The 27140-nt window shown below is 57.8% G+C and overlaps 1 protein-coding gene across 16 annotated transcripts in view; it reads left to right on the top strand.

Annotated features, from left to right (window-relative positions):
* PTPRF (protein tyrosine phosphatase receptor type F) overlaps positions 1-24030 on the top strand; it is a 364796-nt gene extending 340766 nt beyond the window's left edge. For all 16 annotated transcript variants that reach the window (XM_068691018.1, XM_068691015.1, XM_068691017.1 and 13 more), the window contains 12 exons: positions 560-657; positions 7403-7526; positions 9267-9442; positions 13454-13573; positions 14416-14570; positions 15862-16147; positions 18004-18182; positions 20722-20848; positions 21028-21153; positions 21492-21646; positions 22120-22255; positions 22371-24030. In XM_068691018.1, the coding sequence (XP_068547119.1) occupies positions 560-657; positions 7403-7526; positions 9267-9442; positions 13454-13573; positions 14416-14570; positions 15862-16147; positions 18004-18182; positions 20722-20848; positions 21028-21153; positions 21492-21646; positions 22120-22255; positions 22371-22439 (1751 nt within the window). In that variant the 3' untranslated portion in view covers positions 22440-24030. The remainder of the gene's footprint in view (positions 1-559; positions 658-7402; positions 7527-9266; positions 9443-13453; positions 13574-14415; positions 14571-15861; positions 16148-18003; positions 18183-20721; positions 20849-21027; positions 21154-21491; positions 21647-22119; positions 22256-22370) is intronic.
* Positions 24031-27140: the final 3110 nt, after the last annotated feature.

The raw sequence follows: 27140 nt of genomic DNA, 5'->3' as shown, positions 1-27140 counted from the left end.
GGCGATGCCCGCCCACCCGTAACGCTGTGCTCATACACTTGCAGGGGCTTCCCCTGCCGCAGGTCTGGGCAAGTTTCTTTTTGGCTAATGCCGTAGTTAGGGCTAAGCAGGAGGATCAGCCTCAACCCTTGGTGGTGAGAGTGCCGGAGAACCCCCGTGTTCAACCCCAGCCCGTGTGGGAGCCTGGGAATCACCCCGACAGCACCCCCAGGCCCGTTCCCATCGGGGGCTTGCCCGAGCCCCTGCCCGCTGCGTGGCCTGCTCTGGGTGCCCGTGGCTGTAGTGTCTGAGCATGCTCACCCGGTCATGCCCATTCTGCACATCACTTTTCTTTTTGTTTCACTGAACCGTGTGCTCTGAGAGCGCGTGCCGCATGCCGCGTGGTCTCGCCGACCTCCTCTCCATCCCGCCTGGCGCTTCACATCGTCCGTCCCGCGTGTCCGCCTCGCGCCCACCTCTTGGTTTTGCTGTGCACATGCTGCTGTCGAGCCCCCCCCTCCAGGCGCGCAGAGCTGTGACCCGTTCCCTCTCCTCCCTTCCCTCCTTGTCGCACCCGCAGGCATGCGCGACCACCCCCCCATCCCCGTGACGGACCTCGCCGACAACATCGACCGGCTGAAGGCCAACGACGGGCTGAAGTTCTCCCAGGAGTACGAGGTGAGCGTGGGAGCGTGCCGGGCAGCGGGGCAGAGCCCTGCCAGCCGGGGCTTTGGGCAGACCCCCAGCGGAGAGGGCTCGGGAGCTGCGAGCAATGCCTCCCCCGCAGCGGCATCGCCTGCGTGGGCCCCGAGCCAGGCTGGGAGCCTGCCAGCTCTCCCTGCCAGCCCCGAGCGGTGGGAACGCGCCCTGAGCGCTCGGAGCATGGCTCGTGCAGGGAAACGGCCGAATGCGCCGCAGCACGCCGTGCTCCCACCATGGTTACAGCCCTGGGAGTGAATGGGAGCTTGTGTCCACCCGCCTGGGCTGTGCTTCTCTGCTCTGCTGGGCAGCCCGCCCCTCGAAAACAAGCAGGCATTCGGGTTTCCTGCCCTGCTTTCTGCACCTCTTCCCTGCTGCATGCCGCTGCACCCTGCTGCTGTTAGCCCCTGCAGCTCAGCTCTGCTGATGTCCCGCTGCCCCCGAGCAGTCCTGAGCTGCAAACTCCCCCAGGGACGTGCCTCCAGGGCTGGGTGCTGTCCCCACCCGCACCGATGCTGCCTTTGTGCTCACATGGGCACACGGTACACATCTGGTGACACCCCCATCCTGCACGGCACCTCCAGCCCCAGCCCCTTAATGCCCATCCTCCCCTGAGGATGACTTGCCAAGGGGGTGAATGTGTGCAGGGGCCGGGGCCAAGCAGCACAAGGGCTGCCTTGCTTTTCTCACCTCTCTGCAGGCTGGGAGATGAGGTTGGAAACTTGAAAATTTAGGGAAAAATTCCTCTGCCAGCCACGAGAGCAGCACTGGCAGGCTCTGTTTTCCTGTGCTTGCGTGCAGGACCCTCTTGAGCTGTAGGGGACTTAGAAATAACCCCCCACTCGTATTAAGGAGGGAATAAATTTGGGATGTGTCCTTCGCATGTGTTATCACTTCTGTTTGAATTGTTATCTGTTCGTGCCCGTGGCCTCCCCTTCCTGCAGCATACTGGTACTGATTCATGAGATGAGATTAGAACATTTCCCCACGAGGTAAAATTATACACGCCAGGAAAGGGAAAGCAGATCTCTGCGCTGAGAAGGTGAGGGACGAATTCCAGCTAGTTCAAAGGGTGAGCTGCGTGTATCTGAGGGAGGCACGGAGCTCCTGTTTGCTTCAAGATGCTAAGAGGAGGCTTCGCTGTCCCTCCGCACACCGCTGCCCAGGCTGGAGAGGAGCTGCGAGTTCACCGGCTCCAGGCCCGCGTTGCGGCTTGGGAAACGTCTGGAGGAATAATGTGCTTCTCTTGCAGTTGCTTGCGCTTTCGTGTCGGTCCTGTGAGTGCAGCGCCGAGGTACGCAGTCATATCTGTCTGCCTCGGGCCTTTCGTGATGAGTCCAGCTGAAATGTTAAGCAGGGACGGCCGCTGTGCTGCGTGCGGGCTGCGCCTCTGCTGCGCCGCGGGGCTGCGGCAGGATCCGGCACCCGGGCACCGCCGTCCTCACACAAGGTCTGCTCGGAGCCTGCAGCATAACACCGAGCTGTGGGAGCTGCTTGGGAAAAAAACAGCCTTAAGTAAATTCTCTTGGCTGTTTTCATGAGCCGCTCTCTCCTCATTTCTCTTTCTTTGGAGTATCGTGGCTGGTTGAGAGCACCAATCAGTTGTGCTTTTCATGTTGAAGCAGCTGTTAAGGAGCTGATTGTTGCATGTAATCTTTTACCCCTGGATTCTGCTGCATTGGACTCCTCATCAGATAGAAATTACCAAACATGACAGGTTCATAAGGTGTTTGACACTAGGACGAGCCCCAGAGCAGAAATGGGTGCCCCTTCCTGGCACATGGGGATCATTACAGCCATTTCCCAGTTGAGATCCTGGGAAAAAAAAATAATCCTGGACTGAGTTGGCGGAGATGGGCAGGGGTGCTGGTGCGATGGGTCTGCTCTCATCCCGCTCCCTGGGTTTGGCATGGTGACGGCTCCCCTCGGGGCTGTGCTTGGAGGGCAGGACGGGGCAGGGCACGCCTGGCGGGCACTGCTGGTAAGGGAACCTGCAGAGAGGATGTGGAAAGAGCAGGGGTGGGACGGAGCGGGCTGTGCAGCCCCAGCGGGAGCCCCCGCTGCGAGCAGTGACCCAGCACTTGAAAAGTCCTCGTGTCCCCACGGCAGGGTCGTGCTGCCACACGGGGCATAGCAGAGCTGCGCAGGGAGAGCTGAGGGAGGCAGGTTTCCCTGCTGAACCCCTCCAGCCCGTTTGCTGTTGGGCTGTGCTGGGGAAGGGTTGCGTGTTGAGTGGTTCTGCAGAGCAGCCTGACGGCTCCACGGGGTGCGGGGCTGTTAATAGATGGCTCCCGTTCCAGCAGCAGCGGCACCCCAGGCAGAGAGCAAATATTTAACAGCACTTCAAGCGCCGAGGCCAGCTGCCTAGAGCCATCAGTCTGGCGCTTGCCTCGCTCCTGCCGGCGGTCGCGGAATAACCCAGACACGGGTGACACGAAACAAGACCTGTGGGCACCTCCTCGCACGCCTGCGGAGGAAGCAGGGAGGGTGGCAGAGATCTCTCAGCACGGCCTGGCCTCCATTCGCACAGGTCAGGGAACAAATAGCATTGCTCACACCTCCTGGCAGCCCACGGGGCCGAGCAGCCGGGGCGATAAAGCCAGCGCAGAGCGAGCTGTGTGCCCACTGCCCCAACAGCAGGCTCCCGTGCCGAGGGTCTGCCCTCACCCCGAGGGTCCCAGCCGGGCCCCCCGCTCCCACCAGTGCCACTGGAGAGGCTCAGCTGCAGGCTGGGAGCTGCAGCAGGACTGGGGGGAGCAGAGGGCAAGGGCTTGGCATGCGTCCCGGCCCGGCTGTGCCAGGAGGGTATTTCATTTTTAGCATACAGCGAGAGCTACAGTGAATTTACAGTGTGGGATTAATGGAATTAAGTAAGTAGAAGGGAGGCCAAGGCCCTTAATTATTTATCGGCAGGCGCTGGCGGGTGCTGTGGCTGTGTTGGAGCTCCTCCTGTGGGCCGCCTTCCCGTGCTGCAGCCCGTGGATACGGCGGGATCTTGCGCTGAGCTGAGGGATGCCTGCAGTGTAGAAATGAGTGTGCAACGAGTGTGCACACACGCATGGCATCAAGCATGGGATCCAGCCATTAGCAAACACAGACATGGGGCTGCTTCCTGTTCCCTTGGGGTTGCTGCCGTTGCCCTGCACCACCTGTCCAGGAGAGAACTTTTCCCTTGTGTCCAAACTGCGACATGAGGCTGCTGCCCCTTGTGCCCAGTCCCTCTGGCATGCCCCTCCAGGGCACCCTGCCCAAATCCCCTGTTCACTGCCATTTCCCCGAAGCCCCCAAGGACACAAAGCCTCCAGTGCTCCTGGCAGGGAACAATAGGGCCCTGCTCAGGCAGCAGGAGCAGCGCTGGGGTCCCCGGGGGCACTGAGCCCCAGGGTGCTGCTGCAGGGGTCCGGAGAGCCCCCGGGGAGCTGCACATTGCGAGCGTAATGGGCTAATCGGGAAGTGGCCTGGCAGGCACACAGCGCTCACGTTCCGGTAAGAGGAATAATAAGGCTGAAGCAGTGCCAGCCATTGATTTGGGAGCGCATTATGTCCTCATTTGAGACATGGCGCAGATTGACAGCGGTCAATGCCTGTGCTAATGTGCTTGATTTCACAGGAGGCTGGGAAGCGCTAACAGCCCGAGCGCCTTCCCCTCGCCGTGCCCTTGTGCAGCAGCCGGGGCCGCAGAGCAGCACAGGGCCACAGCCACGCAGCCCGGGGTGGCCGAGCTGTCCCTGCCCCACCACGGAGCAGGGACACCGCCTGCAGCCAGGTCTGGGAGCTGCGCTGAGGAAGAGGGGGCAGCAAGCCCAAGGCGGATGGCATCCGAGAGACAAACTGGCACCCAGGGATGTTTTCAAGGCATTTGGAAAGTGCTCTCGAGGCTGTCGAGGAAAGAGCTCTTTTCCAATCCCGTTTCAATGGCCTGGCTCCGTCTTTATGTTGATGGCAGTAGCAGCAGGGATCCCTGAGCCGCTTCAGAGAGATTGCTCCTTGCACTTCCATGCTGGGAAGGAGGAGTTTTACTAATTGGGCTTTTTTCTTAATTTGCACTTGCTGTCTTACAACATCTCCCCTGTCTCTTTAAAGCAAAGCAAAACTAAAAGTCACGGTGCTTTTAAGTTTGCTCCTGGCTCATTTCCTTCCAGTTTCCCAACCCTTCTGCTTTCTAGGAAGGCTGAGTTGAAAGTGTTACTCTCATTGTGTTTTGGGACGAAGCGGTGATTCCTGCGAGCCCCAGAGAGGAGTTAGAGAAGCTTCCCAGTGCCAGGCAATTGTGGAACAAAGTCAGGAAGCAGCAGTGCTGCCATAGACCGGGGTTGCAGAGCATCAAGTGGAGATGGCACAAGAGTTGCCAACTGCTGCTCCACGTAATGGGCTTCAACTGCTCTCCAAGCAGCCCATCAGCCTCCCGTTTATTTACTCATTTGTTTGCCTTAAAGGGGGGAACAGGTGTACATTAATTCATCACCAGAGTTTAAATTAAATCATTTTACTTCTAAATGAGTCACTAATTTGCAGGAGTATTTAATTAGACCCTCTTTGCACTCAGGTGCTGTATTACTTCTGACTTTCTCACCTGTTTGCCCTCTTAAGAGGCTGATGATGATTAGACCATTTCTGCACATCCTCGTTGCACATCAAAGCAATTAACCCTAATGGCAGCACCTTGATGCCGCTCCTCGGTTCTGGGGGCTCTTGGCAGCCTCGTCTCCCCGAGGAAAAAACCCTTTCCACCGCCGTGGCAGGACTCAGGCTTGCTGGGCAGAAGCTGGCTGCGCCCCGCAGTGTGGGCAGCCCTGCAGCCTTTTGGCAGAGGTTTGCAGCATGGATTGAGCACCAACAAGTGCGCTCAGCTCCGCCTGCCCCTGCTGCAAAAGGAGGGCTGGTTCCAACACCCACCTGTGCCCAACGCTGGGCAAGTGCTCCCCGGGTGCAGGTAAGGCTGCTGCTTTCTTCTGTTGCTCCTCAGCAGCCAAAGCATCGTCCCAGGAGGTTTGGACCCAAATGCCCCAGAGAGGCACCGGGGTTCCTGTGCCTGGGCTGAGGAGCGTGTGGGGCCGTGGGCTCCCAGCCAGGAGCGGCACTTGCAGTCTCGCTCCTCCCGTCCCTGCCACAGCGCCTCCGAGCGCTGCTGCTGCCTGCTTATTACACTAATAATAGAAAATTACAGGTTTTCTGTGGGAAATGTCTATTTACATCCTACATTTCCCAAACTACCTATTAGCATCGCTGTGATGTCACATCCTCCCATGCGTTTCCGTCAGCGCTGGCCTCCCCGCCTGCGGACGATGTGCTGCTGCAGGACAGGACGGTGGCTTGGGGACAGGCGGCTGCCACCTGGCACGGTGCTGGCCCGTGCCCTCAGGGCTGGCACAGCCAGCAGAGCAGTGCCCGAGCTCTGTACCCAAGCTGGGTTGGGGTGGGAAGTGCCGGCCCGGTGGCACAGGAGAGCAGGGGACAGCGATGGTGTCACCCTGTGCATGGATGGTGGCTGATGGTGCCGAGCAGAGGGACAGAGGGGGCCGTGCAGGTCAGCCCGGTCAGGGAGCTGTGCTTCCCAGCTCAGCCTTGTGCTCACGGCCGAGCTGGAGCTGGCTGACTCGCGGGTGTTTTATTGCTGGAGAACCCTCCGGCCGTGGCTCTGTGCCAGGCGATGGACGTGGGTTTCTGCAGAGGAGAGCACGCGGTGCTTCCCCAGCCTGCTTGCTCAATGCCTGTGGGCTGCCAGAGCTTCAGGGGCCCCGAGCTGGAGTGTGGGTTTTAAAGAGGCTTTGCCTGTGCTGGTACCAGCGGGGGGGGATTAATGGGATGACTGGTTCCTGCTGTAGGTGCCTGCCTCAGGCTGTGTGAGCAGAGCAAGTCCCTGCACGAGGCAGCTGCCTCAGCGGGTGCCTCACCTGCCTCTCACCGGGGGCTGTCCCATCTCGGAGGTGCTTCTGGGACAGGCCCTTTTCCCCTGCCTTTGTGCACCAGCCGTGACGCCAAGAAGCTTTGGGACGAGGCCACCTGGCCGGGCAGGAGCCGGGCGGGTGCCCGGGTGCAGGCACCAGCCCCTGGCCTGGGGGGGAAGCGCGGGGTGTGCGAGGCCGGGGCGCGGGATCGGGATGTGCGCTTCTCAGGCAGATGCACGGCGTGCAGGCCTCAGGCCAAGATTTACAACCACGTCTGTTCTCCAGGTTTATAGCTCCTTGTCACTCTATTAACTCAAACGAGAGATGTTTACATTGCATAAGTAGCTGGAGCAGTGGATAGTAACCTATCAATTTTCATGACTATTCCCTGGCAGAAGCTCCTCGGCTGTGTTGCAGGACACTAATACCCAAAGCTCCCGGGGCACCAGATACCCAGGGCTTGCTATATTTCAGGAGACTGCAGTTCAACATCTCATAAAACCTCTAGGTCAAGAACTGCGCAGTCAGGTCCCTGTGGAGCCCTGGCACAAGACCAAGCTTCTGCTGATGGGTAGCTCCAGAGGAAAGGATGAGCACACAGAAAGAGCTGAGGGTTGCCCCAGCGAGGGGCTGCTTTGCATGCAGGTTGCTGGAGGCAGGTTCCACCGGGGACGGGGTTTTGGTGTGGTCAACGTGGCCCGGGACAGCCCAGGCAGGTGTGTCTGGCCTGGGGAAAGGCGCTCGGGGAAATGCAGATGTCCTGGCTGAAGCGTGTGTGTGCTGCAGCATCCTGCTCGGCTCTAATCACTCCTGCCTCCCTCCCCCTCTCTCCGCAGTCCATCGATCCCGGGCAGCAGTTCACCTGGGAGAACTCCAACCTGGAAGTGAACAAGCCCAAAAACCGCTATGCAAACGTGATCGCGTATGACCACTCGCGTGTCATCCTGACCTCCATCGATGGTAAGTGGTGCCGGGGTGGGCACCCCAGCAAATGGCAGGGAACCATCCCTTTTCCTGTTCTCAGTCAAGCAGGGGCAGACACTGAGAAACACTGAGCACCAAGAGGTGCTTGGAAGCAGGACAAGGGCCTGCTGGCCCTGCAGCCCCCACCCCAGCATGGCTGCAGGGCCAGCGTCTTCCCCTAGATCTTGGTGGTGTCTGTGCGAAGTAACACCGAGAGCTGAGGGTGCCCTTCCCCTGGGACATCAGGCTCACACATCCCCCTGCTTGGTGGGAGATGCTTTGGGCCCTGGTGTTCACAGCACTGAGAGAACCAGCACCACACTTCAGCTAAGGACGCTGCACATCTGTGGGGCCGGGGCTAACGCCTGCTTTCAGTGTCTGCTTTGCAGTCCTCGTGCGTACAGAGGAGCTGGAGGGCAGGTACCGAAACCCAGGCTCACCCGTCCTCATTGTAAGTCAGCACCCAGCCCTGCGCATCACACCTACATCTGCTCCTGGGTGCTGAGGAAGATGCAGCTAATTCGGTGCCCCCCCTGCCTGGGGAAGAGACTGGCTTTGCATACAGGTGGTCATGCAGCCGCTGGCATCCTTTTCCTTGGAATGGAAGTGGCTTTTCTAATGCTAATGCACCACTGATCCTTTAGGGGAGGAGGGGGAGGTCTAGGTGGTCCCTCACAGCAGGACCTGTTGGCAGCAGCAGTGATGCAAAGCCTTGGGGTGCAGGATCATGGGCGAACCCCCTTAATTAGGCAGCTGTGGGGTGAGCACAAGGGGGACAGTCCCTCTTTTCCAGCATGACTCGGTTGCTGTTAGTGGTGTCTGTGTTCCCCAAGTGCCCTGCCAGGCCTGGCTGCTGCTGCTCCCCCAAGCTGTGCTTTGTTGCTGCTGGAGGCTGCTGAGACCTGCAGGAAAAAAAAATAAATGCCCAGGACAAAAGGGCGAGGGGGAGCCCCCCAGCTTTGTTTCCTTCCTCTAATGAAATGCAGATGCTCTGTCCTTGGGGGACAAGGAGATTCCTGCTGCTTCCCCTCCTGGCAGCCAGGCAGCCCGTGCTGAATTGGGGTTTGGAAACACAGCCCCAGGCCCGCACTTTGCTGCATTCATTTTAGTAACTGTGTGTTTGCATTTTAAAGGCCTTTACAGGAAAATCCTTTCCTCAAGGTGCCGGAGGCAGGGCAAGAGCTGGAGCAGCCTCTGCCAGCAGGCAGCAGGGAGGGTCTCGCCCCGAGGAGGGTCCGGGGGCGGTGGGAGGAAGGCCTCTGGCTCCTCCAGGGTGCTGGTCCCTGCAGGAGGGGCAGGAGGACATCCCTTGCCTGACATCCCCTGCGAACAGAGACAAACAAATGAAGCAGCCTCGTTGTGAAAGGTGCTCTAGGACCATAACAAATAGCTGGTGAATTTAAGACAATTATTTCAATCAGTTGCTTGGGGCCAAACGAGTTCCTTAATATTCCTGCCTGTGAACTTCCCTTTGTGTGCGGGTGGCAGCTGTCTCTCGGCTTTGGTTCTGCCTGATTGTTGCATTAATGTGGTAGCTACAAAGGGTTCTCCTTTGTTCAGGCACCATCCCTGTCCTCTGCAGGGGCCCTGCGAGAGATGCTGGCCACACCCTGTAAAGGAGATGTGTTAAGAGCCCTGTGAACATACCCACCTCTGCCTGCAGGACCCAGCAGAGCGATAGGTGCAGGGTCGTGGGCTGTCCCCAGAGTAACACTTTGTCCTTTCTTTTCTCCTCAGGGGTCCCAGGCAGTGATTACATCAACGCCAATTACATTGACGGCTATCGGAAGCAGAACGCCTACATCGCCACGCAGGGACCCCTGCCAGAAACCCTCAGCGACTTCTGGAGGATGGTGTGGGAGCAGAGGACAGCGACGATAGTCATGATGACCAGGCTGGAGGAGAAGTCCAGGGTACAGTGTGTGCTTCCTCGCTGTTCTGGAGCTGGCAGTGTGAGCAGGAGTGAGGGGTGGGAGCAGTGCATGGCGTGAAGGAGCCCAGGGAGAGGCAGGTCCTTGGGAGCATCTCCCTGTGGGGCAAAAGGGTGGCAAAGCCTCCTGTCACTGTGCTACCCGACAGCCTCTGCCATGCCCAAATGTCTGTGCACACCCATCCAGCCTTTCCCTGCCCACATCACTCATGCCAAAGGAGGAGAGCTCTGTGGAGGGAGTGCTGACAGGCTCTGAAAGCCCGGGGGCTGCATCCCACAGCCCGAGAGCTGCAGCGGGTGGGTGGTACCGGCAGCACCCCGAAGTGACAGCGCTCTGGCGATGCAGGGAACGGCTGACGGGGTCTCTCTGCACTGAGAAGGCTAATTTGTGCCTTGTCCAACGACAACATGTATAAACGATGGGCTCGTGCTGCCAAGATTAGATATTCTGATGTAATAAATGCAAAGCTGCCTGCAAGCCGTGGGAAGGGCGCGAGGTGGAGAGGAAGGAGCAGAGCAGGAGCCCTCGCCGCGGGTGGTGGCTCGCGACAGAGCTCAGCCCCTGAGGCCGCAGTTCCTGTGATGTGACCAACGTGCTCCCGTGCCCAGATGCACCCTTTGGGCAAAGGCTGCCCAAGCAGGAGGCAGCGTCTGCCTCTTGTGTTCCTAAAAGTAAAATTTTAGTGGTGAGCATTTGTGCTTGCAGAATATTTTAGCGTTGCCATGCCAACAGCAGGAGAAGGGGCTGTGCGCTCAAGCTGTGAAGCACCGGCTATTTTTAGCCCAATAAGATCGTTCTTGAGAAGCAGAAGCTGTCAAGTTTGGGTTTAGTTGAAACTTTTGCCCGCACGCTTTCCCTCCGTTTCAAAGCTTCGGCACCAAAATGCTCGTAGGGGTGTCCCAGCCCACGCTGGCTGCAAGGAAGCAGCTGGAGCAACAGATCACCATGGCAAAACAGATCTGCTTTTCCTGCCTGCGTGAAAATAGGCTTTGTTCAAGGGCTTCCCCGGCTCTGCAAATGCCCTACAGCCTGCAGGGAAACCAGTGCTCCTCGGAGAGGAGCTGCCTCTAGAGATGCAGCCCAGCTTTGTGCTGTGCTTCCCAAACTCCTGTACCCCATGGCTCTCACCCTCCCCAGCCCAACCCAGGGGGTTAAAATGCCCGGCACAGCCTGCCCAGCACATGGGCTGAGCAAGACCAGAAGGTGCTGCTGGTTCGCTCTCTTCAGTGAGGAATCATTCAGGGACTTTGTGATTCCCCATTTCAGTCGTGGAACGTATGTTTGAAGTGCAAGGAAAAGCCCTTTTAGGTTGCCAAGCAAATCCATGCCCGGAGTCCTGACTCACTCAACTTCTGGGCTGCTCGGCTGTGCGAAGGCACTCCAAGGTGCGTGTTCCTCCAAGATAACAAGCTCCCTTCGACCCCCCAGGCACTTGTCTTTGCCTGACATGTCTGTGCTGCTGAGCTGTGCATTATCTCCCCCCAGCACACTCCCGTCGTGTCATCCCCTAATTACCTCTGCAGCATTGGTTTCTGTCCCAAACACGGTGCATGTGGCGGGGCTGGGTCCAGTCTTCTGGTGACAGGACAGGCTGGGAGGCCCTGTCACGGGCAGGGGGTGACCAGATCCCTGAGGAGAGCTGCAGGCTTTACCATGGGTGACCTTGGAAAGTCCCCTTGTCCAGGGCCTTCAGAGCAGGCACGGGGTTGTGTCTGCAGCTGCAGGGGGCAGCGGGGCCGCATGGTGAGGTGCCCAGCGCAGGGCAGGCTCTGCCTCCTTCCCAGGTGAGCTCTCCTGTCCCTCTCGGCAGTGCTGCCTGCAGATAAGCCGACCAGGACCAGCAGAAGCTTTGCAGCCCTGTGGGGGTGACACTGCTTTAAAGGGCTCCTGAGCTGCAGGGGGAAAAAATCTTTAAAGAGCATCAGCTTTTATGGTCTGCAATTTCAGCTGGCTTGATGGTCCAAATCATCCTCCCTTTTTCATGTTTTCACAAAGCGAGAGGCACATAAAGGATAGAAATGGCTGGATTGTGCAATTTAGCTGCCTTCAAAGCTTTACAATCAGTTTCAGAATCATTCGGTGGCAGTTCAGAAACACACATTGTAGATTAGCTTTCCCGGAGCTGCGAGCGCGGCGTGTCCCAGCTGGGGCGCATTGCACGACAGAGGCATTAAAGCAGGATTTCTCCCTCCCTGGGCTATCCTCAAGAGCCCAGGGTGGAGGAGAGAGGTCTCCCCGAGCAGCTCCAGGCTCCTTCTGTCCCAGCCCCGACCCTGAGCAGCCATCCCCGGCTTGTAACATCTCGTGGGGCTCTGTGTCCCCAGGCAGGCGTGCAGAGGGGTACTCAGCCAGGGGATCTGGGGCAAGGGGACGCTGGCAGCCGGGTCCTGCTCCAGCCCTCGGTGCCAGCTGGAGTTTGTGAGTCAGGCCAGGAGCAGAGCAGAGCTCTCAAGCCGAGGAGAGGTGCCTGGCTGCTCTTGGGCACGGGGCACCGAAGGGGAGGGACAGGAAGCACTCAGCAGAGCTGCCATAAGTGGCTGTTGAGGACATTACCGTGCTCCTTAAGTTAATGAGAAGCAAGCACCGCCAGAAGAAAACATCTCTTATCTGCTGTAGTGCCACAGAGCATCGGCTTCAGCATAAAATTTACAGAGCTTGAAAATGGGGCATAAACATTATGGGTAAATTTGGCAGAAAATGTGACTGACTCTTATCTGGTCATGAATAAATAATTTTCAATTACCAGCCCAGGCGCTGCTATTATCCCTCACAGGGAACTCCTCTGAAGTTTGTTTTGTGCTCGAGCACACACGGCACCGTGGTGCGTGGGTGGCAGGAGGGGACTGCTGTCCCCGTGGCGTGGGTCAGCCTCGGGGACGTTCCCTGCAAGCTGCAGTGAGGGGCAGGCCAGGACAAGGGGGGACAAGGCAAGTGGCTGCCCCTCTGTCCCCCCACCGCCTCTAGAAAGGGGTCACATCATCCCCAAACTGGGAGAGGCAAGCTCAGGTGGCCAGGGATGCGGCTGCAGCTGCCACCCGCTCATGAGGACAGGATGAGTTTAGCTGTGAAATAAGGTCTGTGACCTCGAGTTGTTGGCTCTGCAGCCAGTCAGCGTAAAATAATGTGCTGCTCTGTGCCAGGCGAGGAGGAGAACCCTCCAGAGATGCGCACGGGGCCGGCCACGCCATGAGCACAGAGCCGAGGCAGCAGAGCAGATGGAGGGCAGGAGGCGCCGGGCACCCAGCGGGCAGCCCCGCTCCGGGCACTTGTGCAGACCCCAAAAAGCAGGGGCAGATGCATCCGTCTGACCCCAGGCTATGGTGCTCCAGCAACCAGGCAGAGTGCAGGATGTGGCTTCTTCACTCTCGCAAGCCCCACAGTGCTTAAAGTGCCTTCAATTAAAAGGCAGAAGTTCATTGATTTCTAATTAAGCCTGTTGTTTCCCTTCCCACACGTTCCCCTGTAAACACGCTCGGCTAATAATTAAGTTTACTATTCCTTGACAAGCACAGATGATCTTCCATTCACTCCTCTCTCCTAGGGCGGGAAACCATTTTCGGTGCAGTGCACAGGGGTGGGAATGAAGTCTTCCTGCTGTCAGCCAGGCGCTGCGGCTCCGCGGGGTGGGAGCCAGGTGCTAGATGAAATCGGGAGCTCAGGGTGCCAAATTAAATGAGGGAGCTCAGGGCTGGAGAGGAGAAAGCCGAAGGAGTCAGTTGCAAATGCTGAGCTGTGAATAGTGCAGGAGGAGGAGGGCATCAGCAGGTGAGCAGGGAAGGAGTCACAGGGAGAGGAAGGAGCAGGAGGGCTGGGGCCCTGGGGATGTATTGGGGCTGTCTGCCAAGCAGGCTTGCAGCAGGAGCTGCGAAGGTTGGGAGGGGGAGAGGAGGGGTGTTTGGGACCCGTTGCACGGTGACTCTTTTCCACATCCATCCTTTTCTCACCCCAAAGGCCCCAGCCAAGCACTGACCCTTTCTCCTCTCCTCCCTGCAGGTGAAGTGTGACCAGTACTGGCCGAGCCGGGGTACGGAAACCTACGGGATGATCCAGGTCACACTGCTGGACACAGTCGAGCTGGCGACCTACACCGTCAGGACCTTTGCCCTGTACAAGGTATGGCATGGGCTGGGCTGCTCGTGGGGCTGCAGCGTGGCCCCAGGCAGAGGCAGCTGCTTGTTCCTCGGGTGCATCTGGCCACTGTCAGATTTTGGCCAGGACACCTGATGCTCTAATGTAGGCGCTCAGACCCTGTGGAGGGCCCCCAAGCAGAGGCCACGCTTGCCTCTGGCGAGTGTGCATGTACCAGCTGGCCTCCCATTAGATGGACAACACGGGAGGCAGGGGATTTTTGGCGCTGCTGTCACTAATAATGCAAATGGAGGAGCCGTGCGGCCGTTGGTGTGTGCCCTTCTCTCCTGCCTGCTGCGTAACTCATTAGTGTTGGGCAATCCCCAGAGGCAGCGCTAGCAGCAGCGTGGCACAGCAGTGCAGGCAGGCTGTGCACGGCCTCAGAGCACGGCCCTGCTGTGCTGGGGACCTGCTCACACCCCAGGAAGGCATCTTGTCCCCAGCGCTCACCCAGCCAGTCCTCCCACATTGCTGCACAGATCCCTCACCCCGTGAGGCTCCACAGGGCAGCCCCTGGAGGCACGGTGCTGATCGGCCATCCTGGGGAGCCGTGGTGCAGAGGGGTGGGGAGACTCATGGCTCATTCACCTTCCTGTCCATCTGCTCCACTGCTCAGAGCCACTCTGCTGCTTTCCTCAGAGCATCCATGCAGAGGCCTTGCAAGGAACCTGTATTTTGCCTCCTACTTTTCAGCGGCAAAACCCCAATAAATGCGCCTTAAATGCCTGCTGTTACCCAGCCGGCTGGATACCTCGTTACCCCAGCAGCGGGTGCCCCTCCTAGGGTGAGACTGTCCTCACATGGAAGCTTTTCTCTGTCCTCAACAGAATGGCTCCAGCGAGAAGCGAGAGCTGCGGCAGTTCCAGTTCATGGCGTGGCCCGATCACGGGGTGCCGGAATACCCTACCCCGATCCTAGCTTTCCTGCGACGGGTCAAGGCCTGTAACCCACCCGATGCCGGGCCCATGGTTGTCCATTGCAGGTAGGACGGCGTGTTCACAAAGCTACACCTGGGCTCCTGCCTTCTGGCTGCAGGAGCTCTGCCCTGTCCCCCTGAAAGTGGCACCTCCTGGTCCTGCAGGAAGGTTTCACGGCAGTGTAACCGGCACCACGTGCTTGGGCTGGGAACAGATTGGCAATTAGCGATGGCAGTCCAGCAGTGAAGGTTGTGTTGCTTCTGCTATGTCAGGTTGAACAGCACTGCTGTACAGAGAGTCCCAGAACACAGGTTTTCTTGCAAAAATGCAAGCGCAGTTTGAAGATGAAGTGATCTGAGCCCGGTGTAAGTAGGTGGTACCTTTCAGAGGCACATCGTTGACAGACACGCGTGCACTGACCTGTACCAACATTTATACACAGTATTTACAGTAGAACTCTTTAGCGGGGTAGAAAGGGAGCTCTTTAAGCAAAAATATTAGTCTGCTAAGGCTCAGCATCCTATCCAGGCAAGATTTATCTCCAGCAGCCGAGTGGGGACTATTACTGAACAAACCACTCCATCATTGCTGTTCCGGCATACGCCTTACCAGCAGTGCTTAATGCTCTTCTTTCATGCTCTGTTTCAGATGGGAGTGGGATATAATTAACACACAAACAAGCTATATTAAGGCCCTGTTAAGGATCTGACTTGCACCATAAATGAGGAAATGTCTAGCTCCGTGTCTCTGCCTGTGTTTACAAGCCGTGACAGCGTGTCTGTTGTTTTCGCTCTCCTGGTGAAAAGTTTGAGGGTCGCTGCTGCCCTTCCAGCAGATGCAGAGGGGCTTCCAGGACTTGAGTGAAGGGCTTGCCATAGAAATGCAGGACCTCACCTTGCTGCTTTCCCCTCTGGGGCTGGCTGGCCTAGTTTTATGGGTTAGGGAACAGTGACCCAGGTTAAGGAACAACCAGACATGAAATTTATGGGTTTCATTGGTGGTGGAGCCCAGCCTGGACTTCACATCTTCCATCTCCACATGTATGCTGTCACTCTCCTGGCTGTCAAACTCATTTCTCCTTCCCTGTCACTGCACCAGCAGGGTGACGCCGTGTCCTTTCTGCTCCTTCAGGGAGAGGAGCACAGCAGAAGCGCTGAGTAGCCTCCCATGCTCTCCCTTGCTACTCTCCCTCGCTCCTCCTGTCACCTCTTGTTTGGGGCTCAGCTCGTTAGCCCGCAACGTGGGGGGCAGCCTTCTCTCTGCTCCAGATCCAGGTTCTCTCTTATACGAGAGCAGAGCTTGCCTGGTGCCCGTGAGGGGCGGCATCCTCTCAGACCTCGTGCTTTGTTCCCGCAGCGCCGGCGTGGGCCGAACTGGGTGCTTCATTGTCATCGACGCCATGCTGGAGCGGATGAAGCACGAGAAGACCGTGGACATCTACGGGCACGTGACGTGCATGCGCTCGCAGCGCAACTACATGGTGCAGACGGAGGACCAGTACATCTTCATCCACGAGGCCTTGCTGGAAGCAGCCACATGCGGCAATACCGAGGTGCCTGCACGCAACCTCTTCGCTCACATCCAGAAGCTGACCCAGGTGCCGCCAGGCGAGAGCGTCACTGCGATGGAGCTGGAATTCAAGGTTGGTGACAGCGCCCCAGCAGCCCCCCTCCCTGGGGCCCTGTGTGTGCCCACACAGCCCCACTGAAACGCTCGTCCAGGGGCTGGGAGAGGAGAGATACAGCTCATTACAGGCAGTTACTCTTTTGCGTGTTTCTAAACCAGGTAGGCAGTGATTTAAAGTACATTTGAATTGTAAAGCTCGTGTCAGCCGTGGTCCCCCCCTGGATTGGCAGCTTCTGGGGAGAATATAAAAGGCAGATGGATGCGCAGTTCGCAGCAGCACGTTCTGCTCTAGGTTCACTGTGCAGCAGGAGCTGCATCTGAAATCAGATGCAGATCGTGTTAGTGATAATTGATGTTACTGTGAACAACTTGTCTGGAAACGGCTCCAATTTAAATATGTGAGACGTTTATAGTCTCATTTCTTCAATGCTGAGCTCTGTTATCTTTTAACCACCTAGACACCGAGCCTCAGTGGCTAGAATTGGTGAAAGCAGTGTTTTAAGACATACTGCTTTCAAGAAGCCATGCCCTCATTTTGCTATCTGTATCTGAGACTGCCTGCTGCAAATATTTATTACAGCCTTGGAGATGGAAACGAGCTCTGGTAACCGCCAATGTTCTCAGGTGAGGTGCATTAGTCCAGTGAACTCATGCAGGGGAATATAGTTCATGCAGGGAGCTAGCAGACCATGCAGGCTGTGAAATGAACTGCAGCAATACAGCCTCACCCCGGGAATTCCCACCAAATGGCAAAGGAGCAGGTGAGGCAAAATATTGACTTTCTGCATAAACGGGGAAAAACTGAGCAGCTCTGGCCTGCGGTCAACAGAGCTGCTGGTGCCCTGGACGTGAGACAGTAGAGGTGCCTCTGCAGAGCAAGGAAGGTGTCACCTCCTCGTGGTGGCACCTGCCCTGAAAGCCCCCCCAAGGCTGCCACAGAATTAGGCTCAGCTCTGGTAACTCTATTCTAAAAAAGCAATAACATTTGGCCCCACTCTGTGCCCTGGCAGCATCCACTGCTTGGGAAACCTTAGGGAGCAGGATACCGGAGGGTCTCATGGGGCTGCATCGCTTCCCAAAGAGGCCCCTGTCCTCCTGTAGCCAAGGACCAGCTGCCACGCACAGAGGGAAAGGTGGCTCGGGGAATGCTAGGAGAGTCTTGGAGAAAAAAAAGAAAAAAGGATACTTCTGTTTGAATGTCTCTGCCAGCAGATCTAAGTAACACATTTACCATGACTCCAATTTACAGGGCTCAAAGGGAACCATAAAATCATAAAATGTCTCGCAGTAACCCAGAATAGATCTTTGCCTAAATATGTCACAGTTCTCACATTTCTCTTGGGTTCTTCTGGGGTGAGAAGCAAATAGCAAGACAGTGCTGGGAGATGGAAAGCCTTCCTTCTCTGCTGCCACCAAGCCCGTGTCTCTGGCTCAGCGAGGGGCACGGCCTCATGTGCTGGCCTTCGTGTGTCAGAGAGCACGTGTGGGTCTCTGCTCCCCTACGTGCAGCTTCGGGGCTGCGCCAGTGGTTTCCCCGTGCTGCTTCCTGGAGGGGAACTGCTGTCACCTGCAGCCACGCACCGAAAGCCAGCAGAAGGCTGTGCCATAGCTAGGGGTGCCACAGCAGGCACGGCACTGGAAAGCAGACCGACCTAGTGGGAAATACAGCAGCCAGGTGCAGCCTGCCTCCTCACAGAGGCAGAGCCCTCCATCTGGCCCAGAAGGATCTAGTCCCCAGGGGATGTCCCTCAGTGAGAGGAGGGAACGTGGATTTGTGCCAGGGGGCCCCTGCCAGGCTTGCTGCTGGGGTCCCAATTTCACCCCAGACTGCTGTGTGCCCAGCGGGGTCTGACATCTCTCTTCCTCCTGCAGCTGCTGGCCAACTCTAAAGCACATACCTCACGTTTCATCAGTGCCAACCTCCCATGCAACAAATTCAAGAACCGCCTCGTGAACATCATGCCATACGAGCTGACAAGAGTCTGTCTGCAGCCCATCCGGGGCGTCGAGGGCTCCGATTACATCAACGCCAGCTTCATAGACGGGTACAGGTAAGAGCCAATGCAGGGAACCAGGGCATGGCTGCCTTCTCTTTTGCCACGGATTGGGCCTGGCTGCCTGGAAGCAGGCTGGGGATCATTGTGCTGCATTTTGTCAGTCTCTGTCCTCTCAGAAGCTTCAGTTATGATGTGTGAAGACTGCTAGTGAGTGAGGGCTGCCGGGCTCGCTTGTGTTGCTGTAGACAGATTCCCCCATGGCTGGGGCAGGAGGCTGTGCTGGCTGTCTCCTGCAGTGTTTTACAGGACCTTCTGGTAGGCAACTCCATTTTACATCTGCAGCATCTAATGCAAACCCGTCCCCTTTGCTAGCTGCAGCAACCAGGGGTAGCAGCATGCTCACACTGTGTGGTTGATCCAGGCAGGGGCCCAAGGCTCATTCACCCGTATCTTGATTTTGCGGGGTCTGTGGATCCTCAGACAGGGCTGGTGCTGCGTACTGGAGAGCCCATCGCTGGGTTCTGCTCTCCAGGATACCTTTTAGAAAGCACAACTTGAGATCTAGAAGGGCAATAATACTTAGAGTTTCTGTATCTAACTGCTGGCAGCGTACGTGTATTCTCTGATGCCAAGTGCCAGGAGAAAGGAATGCAGGAAAACAGCCCGGTGGCCACATCTCCTTCCCAGCCAGTCTCTGGCCAATAATCCAGACCGAATCCCAGTGATGCACGTACAGGACTCGCTCCTGTGTCTCTCTGTGCAGCAGGGTCACCCAGCGCAGGAGCAGGGGATGCAGCGATGGATGCAGCAGGTCCTGCTCCAGTGTGTCACTGCCCAAACGCTGCCGACGGGCTGGTGGCCTCCCAGGAGCCATGAGCAGTGCCAAAGGGAGCAGGTGTCAGCGCTGCCTGCCCAGCAGCTCTGTGCCTCCTTCCCTGCTCCAGCAGCTGAGCCCAGGAAGGGCTCCCGGGGAAGTCCTGTGCAGGGGTGAGAGGAGGCAGGGAGCGGACAGGGAGCAACTCTGGGAGTGTCTCAGCACAGCCAGACCACAGCGAGGTCCCCTCAGGGTGGGACAGGGTAATGGGGTGGGAGGAAGGGGCTGGAGAAAAGCTGTCCCTGCAGCCTCGTCTCCCTCCTGCCCCTGTGGCTGGGAGCTGTGCAGCCCGGGGTCTGGCAGGAGAGCTGCAGCCCTGTCTCACAGCTCTGGAGCCAATGGATGCTGGTTTTGCCACTCGCTGATGCTACAGAGAGGGGGGTGCCAGCGCAGCAGGTGGTACCATTTCATCTGCTGCCTACCCCATCCCCAAGGAGCAGTTATCTCTTCCTGTCCTTCCCTTTGAACGGAGCAGTCTTCCTCTGGTGTTATCTGCAGAGATCAGTTGGCCCGAGGTCCTGCAGGCATCACGGATGCTGCATCTTTATTAGCTCTTTTGTTCCGTTGCGCACACCCACTCCCTGCTTTTTACGATGTCTTATAAATCCACCTTGAAGCAGCCCCTGTCTTCATCCTGCACATTACAGCTGTCCTGCAGCACGTTCATTAATTTTTAGCACCGGCGGAGAGCTGAAGTGTGGTGGGAGGGAGGATGCAGCCCCTCGTCCTGCGGGCTCCGGCGCCCCGCAGTGGTGGAGCGAGCCCCAGGATCCGCACACGGATTGTGCCAGGCTTGGTGCTCCCAGACCAACGAACGAGAACACAGGAGCTGGCTCTTCTCAGAGTCACCGGAGCCTTTAAGCTGCTCCACTCGTGCCCCACTCACCTGTTCCCCAGCAGGAGAACGAGGGTGATGCTCTGGCATCCCCTGGGGCTGCCGTGGCTGTGCCATCCCCTGCGCGGGGCACGGAGCTGGGAAGTGCCCAGATCTCACTGTGGTAGGTGCGAGCAGTGATGCTCTGCTCCATCAACACAGAGTGTGTGACACTGATGGATAACTCCAGGAGTGAGTCAGGAGGTTTGGCAGAGCGGGGCAGAGCGTGCTCAGCCCGAGGGTGCTGTCATCGGGGATGGGGCAGGGCCACGCAGGACACAGGAGCTGCTCTCACACAGGGCGCTCTGCGACATGCTCTGCTGGAACAGAACAAATCTGGCCGGCTCAGAAATGTTTGCACTATGGTATTAAGTGGTTTCCTCACCGCCCTGGTTATGAGGTGGTACGCGTGCTCAAGGTGACCTGATTCGGTTGCTCTGTGCCTGCCCGTGCAGTGGGAGGGGAGGTGGGTGCTGCAGGGAGTAAACGTGCAGGAGGTGCAGCTGGGACTGTGGCCAAGCACAGGCTGCGCTTTCAGCCCCCTGGGCAGGCCTAGGTTCCCAAAAAGGCTCAGTGCAGCAGCACTGGGGATGAACAGCAGGGAGGGGCTGGAACGGGGACACTCAGCCGGGAAGGACTCGCAGCCTGTCTGCATCCTGTGCCTGGTGGTGCCCACCAGGTGTGTGGGGAGCTCTCAGAAGCCATGTGCTGGGCAGCCTCATCCCTCCCACAGTGTCTGAGGCTAGCCCTGGAGACCTGTCTGCTGCAGCACGGGGCGCTGCCTCCAGCTCCCCCGGCCCCCCAGCTTGTGGGAGCTGGTCCGAGCTCTGTCTCGTTTGCCACAGGCAGCAGAAGGCCTACATCGCCACGCAGGGACCGCTGGCCGAGACCACGGAGGATTTCTGGCGGATGCTCTGGGAGCACAACTCCACCATCGTGGTGATGCTGACAAAGCTGCGTGAGATGGGCCGGGTACGAGTCCTGCATGGGCGAGGAGGGGGCTGCGGGGCCGCTCTCTGCGGGCATCACCGCCCAGCACACCCTGCCCCAGCCTTGGGGTGTCCGTGGCTGCCCCTGTGGTCCCACAGCCCCAGGAGCGGGACGGCGGCAGGGTGTGGGTGCTAACTTCTCACCGTGCTCCTCATCCGCAGGAGAAGTGCCACCAGTACTGGCCCGCAGAGCGCTCCGCCCGCTACCAGTACTTCGTGGTGGACCCCATGGCGGAGTACAACATGCCGCAGTACATCCTCCGCGAGTTCAAGGTCACAGATGCCAGGGTGAGTGCTGCCTCTGCCCAGCCCTGGGCAGCCAGGGGAGCGTACAGCAGCTCCTGGAGGGACCAAAAAGCAGGGAGCTGCCTAACGCCGCAGGCAGGAGGGGCTGCTGCCCCGTGCCTGCTGCTCCTCTCACCGCAAGTTCCTTCCTTGCCAGCGGTGTGGGCCCAGTGAGCAGCTCGCTGATCGCTATCAGCACCAGCCCGTGCCTTGCCTGCGCCGTGCACGTGGGCCAGGTTTATAACACGGGCTCCCCTGCAGCGAGCGTCTGTGTGTGTGCAGAGTGCCTCTCGCTGTCCCCTCACCCACGTTCCCGTGTAACACCCCTGTTCCCCCCGCAGGACGGCCAGTCGCGGACCATCCGCCAGTTCCAGTTCACAGACTGGCCTGAGCAGGGCGTGCCAAAGACAGGAGAGGGCTTCATCGACTTCATCGGGCAGGTGCACAAGACCAAGGAGCAGTTCGGGCAGGATGGGCCCATCACGGTGCACTGCAGGTGAGTGGCACGGCTCAGCACCCACCTCTGCCTTCAGCAGAGAGCCCGCGGAGATGCCCCTGCCTCGCTCAGCCCGGCAGCTCCCACACACTTCACATCCCCCCTGCAAGAGGCAAGCAGGGGACGAGGAGAAGGCAACGTCCGTGGGTGGATATTTATCATTGGCAGCATTTCTGCCAGGTGGTGAGAGGAGCCCAGTGCCTGCTCGTTCTGGTGTGTAGCTCCATGGACAAATCTTTGGGCAGGCCATGGTGCCACAGCAGCTGCACTCAGAGGCAGAATCAGTGGGTGCCATGGGGCCAAGAGGGCAGCTCTGCGTGGCAGTGTCCCTTCAGCCTCTCCTGGCCCCACCGAGCAGGTCCCATGGTCCACGAGCTGGGGACATTGGCACCACTCCAGGGAGCGGGGCAGGGAGGGCAGCCCCCGCTGAGGCCGGCGGGTCTCTAACTGCCCCTCTTGCTCCCCCTGCGCAGCGCTGGGGTCGGGCGCACAGGCGTCTTCATCACGCTCAGCATCGTGCTGGAGAGGATGCGCTACGAGGGGGTGGTGGACATGTTCCAGACGGTGAAGACCTTGCGGACGCAGCGGCCGGCCATGGTGCAGACAGAGGTGAGTGCCCGTCCTCCCCGCGGTGTTGGAGAAGGGAAGGGAGCCGACATCTCTGGATGCTGCCCCATGTCCTTGCGTCCCCATTTCTCATGCCGCCCCCCTCGGTGCCTTGCAGGACCAGTACCAGCTGTGCTACAGAGCGGCGCTGGAGTATCTCGGCAGCTTCGACCACTATGCAACGTAACTAGTGCTTTCCTCCAGTCGCGGTGGGGATGTCTAGGAGTGGAGACGGGTCCCTCTGAGCCAGAGCCGCCCATTCCTCAGTCCTTCTGTACAGACCGAGGCGCTGCCCAGGCAGCTGACCTCCACGCCAACCAGTTCTGACCACGGCATTTAGGAACTTCGCCCCAGCGCCAAACGAGGGAATCTGACTCCAAAAGCATTTCCAGTCTCTGGCTGCATTTCTGCTCATGTGCATCTCTCGCCCTCTCTCACGCGACTGCATTTCACAGCGAGGCTTTAGGTGGGTGGAATGGGATCTTTTTTTTAAACATGTAAAATAGTTACTAGTGGTTTTTATAATCTCCTCTCTCTTTATTTTTTATTTTTTTGCAAGTCTTAATGTTTTGCCGAGGCAGAACTGGACCCGCCAAACCTTTGGGAGTTGGGTTTTTGTTTTTTTAATTTCCTTTTGCTTTTACATTTTTTACCGCCCTGTGTTTATTTCAGCCCAGTCACTGCTGGTTCTGCCCATTTTAGTGCAGCTTCCTTGGTAATTTGCAGCAGCTGGCTTGTGGTTCCTGCCCGGCTCCATTCCCTGTAGGCTGCTTTTTAAATCCTCTGTAGAATATGAAATTTCATGGAACTGGACCTAAGCTACCAATTATTTTTTTAGCCTTTCCCTTCCCCCATTTTTTCCTGAGTAGGTTTGGGAGGGCATGCGGGGTCACTGGAGAAGCGGTCCCGTTTGTCAGCTGGAAACTCTTCAGTCCTATCATGACGCGTGTCAAACCCACCCAGTGACCGTGTGTATTGGCAGATCCCGACACGACGCGAGTTGTCGTCGCCTTGTTCATGAGAGACCCGAAACCCCGGGCTCCTGGCTCTGGAGCCCTTTTTTGTGTGTCTCGCTGGGGAGGGGGCAGGAGGAGCAAGCGGGCCCCACACGTCCCCAGGGCTGGGACAGAAGCAGCGAGACACGGCCCCTTTTGTTAGCCCCCCAGTTCTGTCCGTGCAAGCGCCACCCTGTCACCTCTCAGCCACGAGGTGCATTGGAGCATTTGACAAAGGCAAGGAGCACAGCCCCGGCTGCTCCCTGTGGGAAGCAGGGTGCGGGAGGGGAGGGGAGGGGGAGTACACATGGCTTCCGAGGTTGGGTGTATCTATAATTTCTGCTATCCTGCAAATGTTAAAAGTCATTAGAATATTGTACTTTCTGCTACTTCAGGACGTTCTAATGAACCAATGTGGCAAGACTACTGGACTTAATTTAATGGTACTATATATTAATACTCCTTATTATATCATGCTTGCACTAAAGACAGAGTGAGCAGCCCTCTTTCAAGTGCATTGAGTTATGAATAAAGGTGGTGGAAGGGTATCTAATTGTATTATCACATGTATTCCGAATGTTAAGAATCCAAGCTATGTTGAAATCAGCAATCCAGGGTTGGTAATGTTGGAGGACACATTCATTTTTACCTTGTGGATGCATAGTGCTGTAGGGGTCACTGTTGTATACAGTCTGTTTTCTATTTGTTAATAAAAAAAAAAATCTACAGCATCATTGCATAATTCTTGATGTTAATAAATTTGAATAATCGGGTTTCATACAAGCTGGCTTTGCTGTCTGTTTGTTCGGAAATAAGCTGAGGCTCCAGGGTCCGTCGGTGGTGGGCATGCTCCCCAGCCTGCTGGCAGAGGTCCTTTCCTGCGGGCACACCCCAGCCACAGGTGCCCTACACCTCCCACGGGGCCCCCATGGCATGAGACCTGCCCTGCCCAGCTGCTCTCCTGCCTCTTCTTAATCGTTATTAATCAGAAGAGCGTTTACCTTCATCCCCTTCCCTGCCAGCAGGCTGGCTGCGGGACTGCGCTGGGGCAGCGACAGACTGCTGGTGGGTTTGCAGGAAAGAGAGGGGTTGGTGGGTGGGTGGTGGGGGCAATACGAGTCCTGGAGGAGGCTGAGACGCTCCCGGCCTCCTGGGGTGCTGCAGTCATGCCGTTCTGCAGCACCGAGCTCAGATGCATGTGCTGGCACTGCTGAGCAGTGAAACCATTGCCCAGCCCCTGGGTGCAGAGCAGCACTGGAGGATGTGCAGGTGTGAAACCCACTTCAGGTGTGCCCTGCGTGGCTGCGCCTGCTCTGCGTAGCCCTAGCCCTGCCTGCGTATGTCCAGCAATCCCACAGGGCAGTGCTGGCTGCTGGGGAGCAGCACTTGGACACAGCACAGGCGTGCAAAGGAAAGCCCACTGCAAGGGGCAGAGCCACACAGGACGGGGCCCCACCGCCTGTCCATCCTTCAGGAGCCTTTTCCTGATGTGATCACAGGCATCTTACGTGCTGCTCGCTGCCTTTGCTGGAGCTGTGACATGTCACACTTCCTGCCGGGTCAGACTGACGCCTCAGCAGGCGCCCGATGCAAAGCAGCATTTCCCCCTCGCCCAACTGGTTCAAACCCAGCACTTCCACCTGGGGTGACCCGAGGCTGGCTGAGCTTCTCTCACTCTGCTGTGGGGCAGCTCCGCACGAGGCTGCAGGTCCCAGGGCACAACAAGTGCCTGCCCTTGTGAGGCAGAGCACGTGCACAGGCGTGTTTGTGTGTGTGTGCACAGGCACACACCAGCACTGCTGGCACTGGGGAGCTCTGCCCTGCAGCGCTGCCAGGGCCCACGATGGCAAGGCTGCATGGCCGAGCACGCAGCTGCTCGTACATGGGCACGTTTGGGGAGGGACGAGGCTGTGCCATAACCGTTGTGCTGTCAGAAGCCAGCCAGCTGGGAAGCAGGTAGCGAGCACCTGCCTGTGCTGCAGCCAGAACGCTTTGGCTGTGCCACTGAGCAGCAGCTGGTGGCGATGCTTTCCCCGCGCAGTTGTGCTGCTCGCTGAGTGCTGCCCAGGCAGTGCCACACGCACGGCTCAAGCCGTTCGTCCCTGCTTGGCTTCCAGCGCGGTGCCTTGCTCTTACTGGGAACACCCGTTGTCAGCACACGTCCACATCTGCGCACACATCCTGCAAGAACACTCGGGGCTTTCTTCTCCTCTTGGTAACTTGGTCTTAGCCCAAACCTTTTACAACCAGCCCAGGGAAGACAGGGGGACAGAACGCTCCCAATTCACCTCCTCTGCAGGCTCCCTTTCTTTGCTTGCCACATGCAAAGCACCTTTCTGGCAGGCAGTGCCGATGGGCTGGGTAGAAAGAGGAGAGGCAGAGGGGGAGAACCAAAAGCCTCGTGCCAGCCTCACAGAGCTGAGAACGGCTCCGCACAGAGAGGCCCAGGAGGCTCCTAAAGAGCAAGGATGGGCCCTCTTGGCAAGGGGATGGTCCCCAGGAGGACAGCAAGGTCAGAGAGCCACAACACAGCTGCTGTCTGTGGGGGAGGTCCCACTGCACCAGCCTCCTCTCACAAAGCCCACACTGCTCTCCTGAAGCCAGCCCAAGGGGGTTGGAGTCATACCAGCTTGAAAGCTCTTGTTCCTTTAACGTTTATTTCCATTTACCTGTTCCTTTAATGTTTATTTCCATTTACCTCTGCAAATCTCACAAAAGAGGGGGAAAAAAGCCCAAACACGTAGGCTTGTGGTGTGCTCCAGGCAGATGAGCCAGGCTGCCTGTGCCCAGTGCCTGGCACTGCTGTGCCTGTTCTGCATTTCTCAGCTTTCCCTGGCCAAAAAGAATTTATCCTGGCTGGTGTTTTTTGCCCCATTTTCTTTGGTACCACTTTGAGGTCACTCCCTCCCTCCAACAGCAGCCTGAATTCACTGAATTCGCTACCGTGCGCCAAGCCTTGAGTGTGCGGTCCCAAGGCAATGCAGAAAGGAGGAATTTGGCCTCTTTCCTTTGGCACCTCTCTTTCAGACTGATCACACTGACACTGAGCAGGGCAGCCGGGCAGTTCGTGTTGTGTTGTGTTCTGCTTTTTTCCCAGCAAAAACCTTCCCTGCCTTAATTTTCGGAGGTAGCCCCAGTGCAGTCAGATAACCAGCTCTGCAGAAAGCGAGCCGCTTGGCAGGACAGCAGGCAAAGGGCAGCTGCTCCTACGCAAATCGGGGGCACTGAGGTACCCCTGGGCTCTTTTTATTTTCTTATGCATTCCCGTGGTACCTATAGCAAAGCTGTGCCTGGCCAGGCCTGACTTGCTTCCTAGCACTGCTAGATAACACACTGCCCCAGACTTTGCCTTTTGGGACTCCAATTTTGTTTTTTGGTTGTTTTCAAGGGCAAAACAGTGATTAAATGAAGGAACAGCAGCACTGAACGACTCCGGGCTTATTCTGCACAGCGACTTGGAAACTTCCCCCACAGCCCCGGCTTCCATTGTTCTCAGCAACACTGCCGTGTGGGCTTGTAAAGTTTCCCAGTGAGTGACCTTTTTATTTAAAACAATAATTTATTTCACTTTATTTTTCCCTCCTGTTCTGCCCCGGCTCATGTCCGAGAGCAGGGCAAGTCCTGCTCCCACCGATTAAGGCCGATGGCTGCCCTTCTGCCAGGGCGTGACACCGAAGGACCCGTGTCTGAGGAGGAACATGAGGGAACGTGGGGCTTTGCTGTGCCACGGGCGGGGTGAGGGGAGGCTGCGGGGGGGCCCGAGGCGCTTTGGGGCTGGCGGTGCTCTGGGGCCCGGCCCGGCCGCCTTGGGCCCGAGTAGGCCGCGGGCTCCCCTAGCAACCGCCCCCTAGCGACGGCCTCCGGGCCTGCCCCCGCCCGCCTAGCAACCGCCC

This window comes from Anas acuta, chromosome 8, assembly GCF_963932015.1.
Source record: "Anas acuta chromosome 8, bAnaAcu1.1, whole genome shotgun sequence".
Lineage (NCBI taxonomy): Eukaryota > Metazoa > Chordata > Aves > Anseriformes > Anatidae > Anas > Anas acuta.
This window is presented reverse-complemented; position numbering and strand designations above follow the sequence as displayed.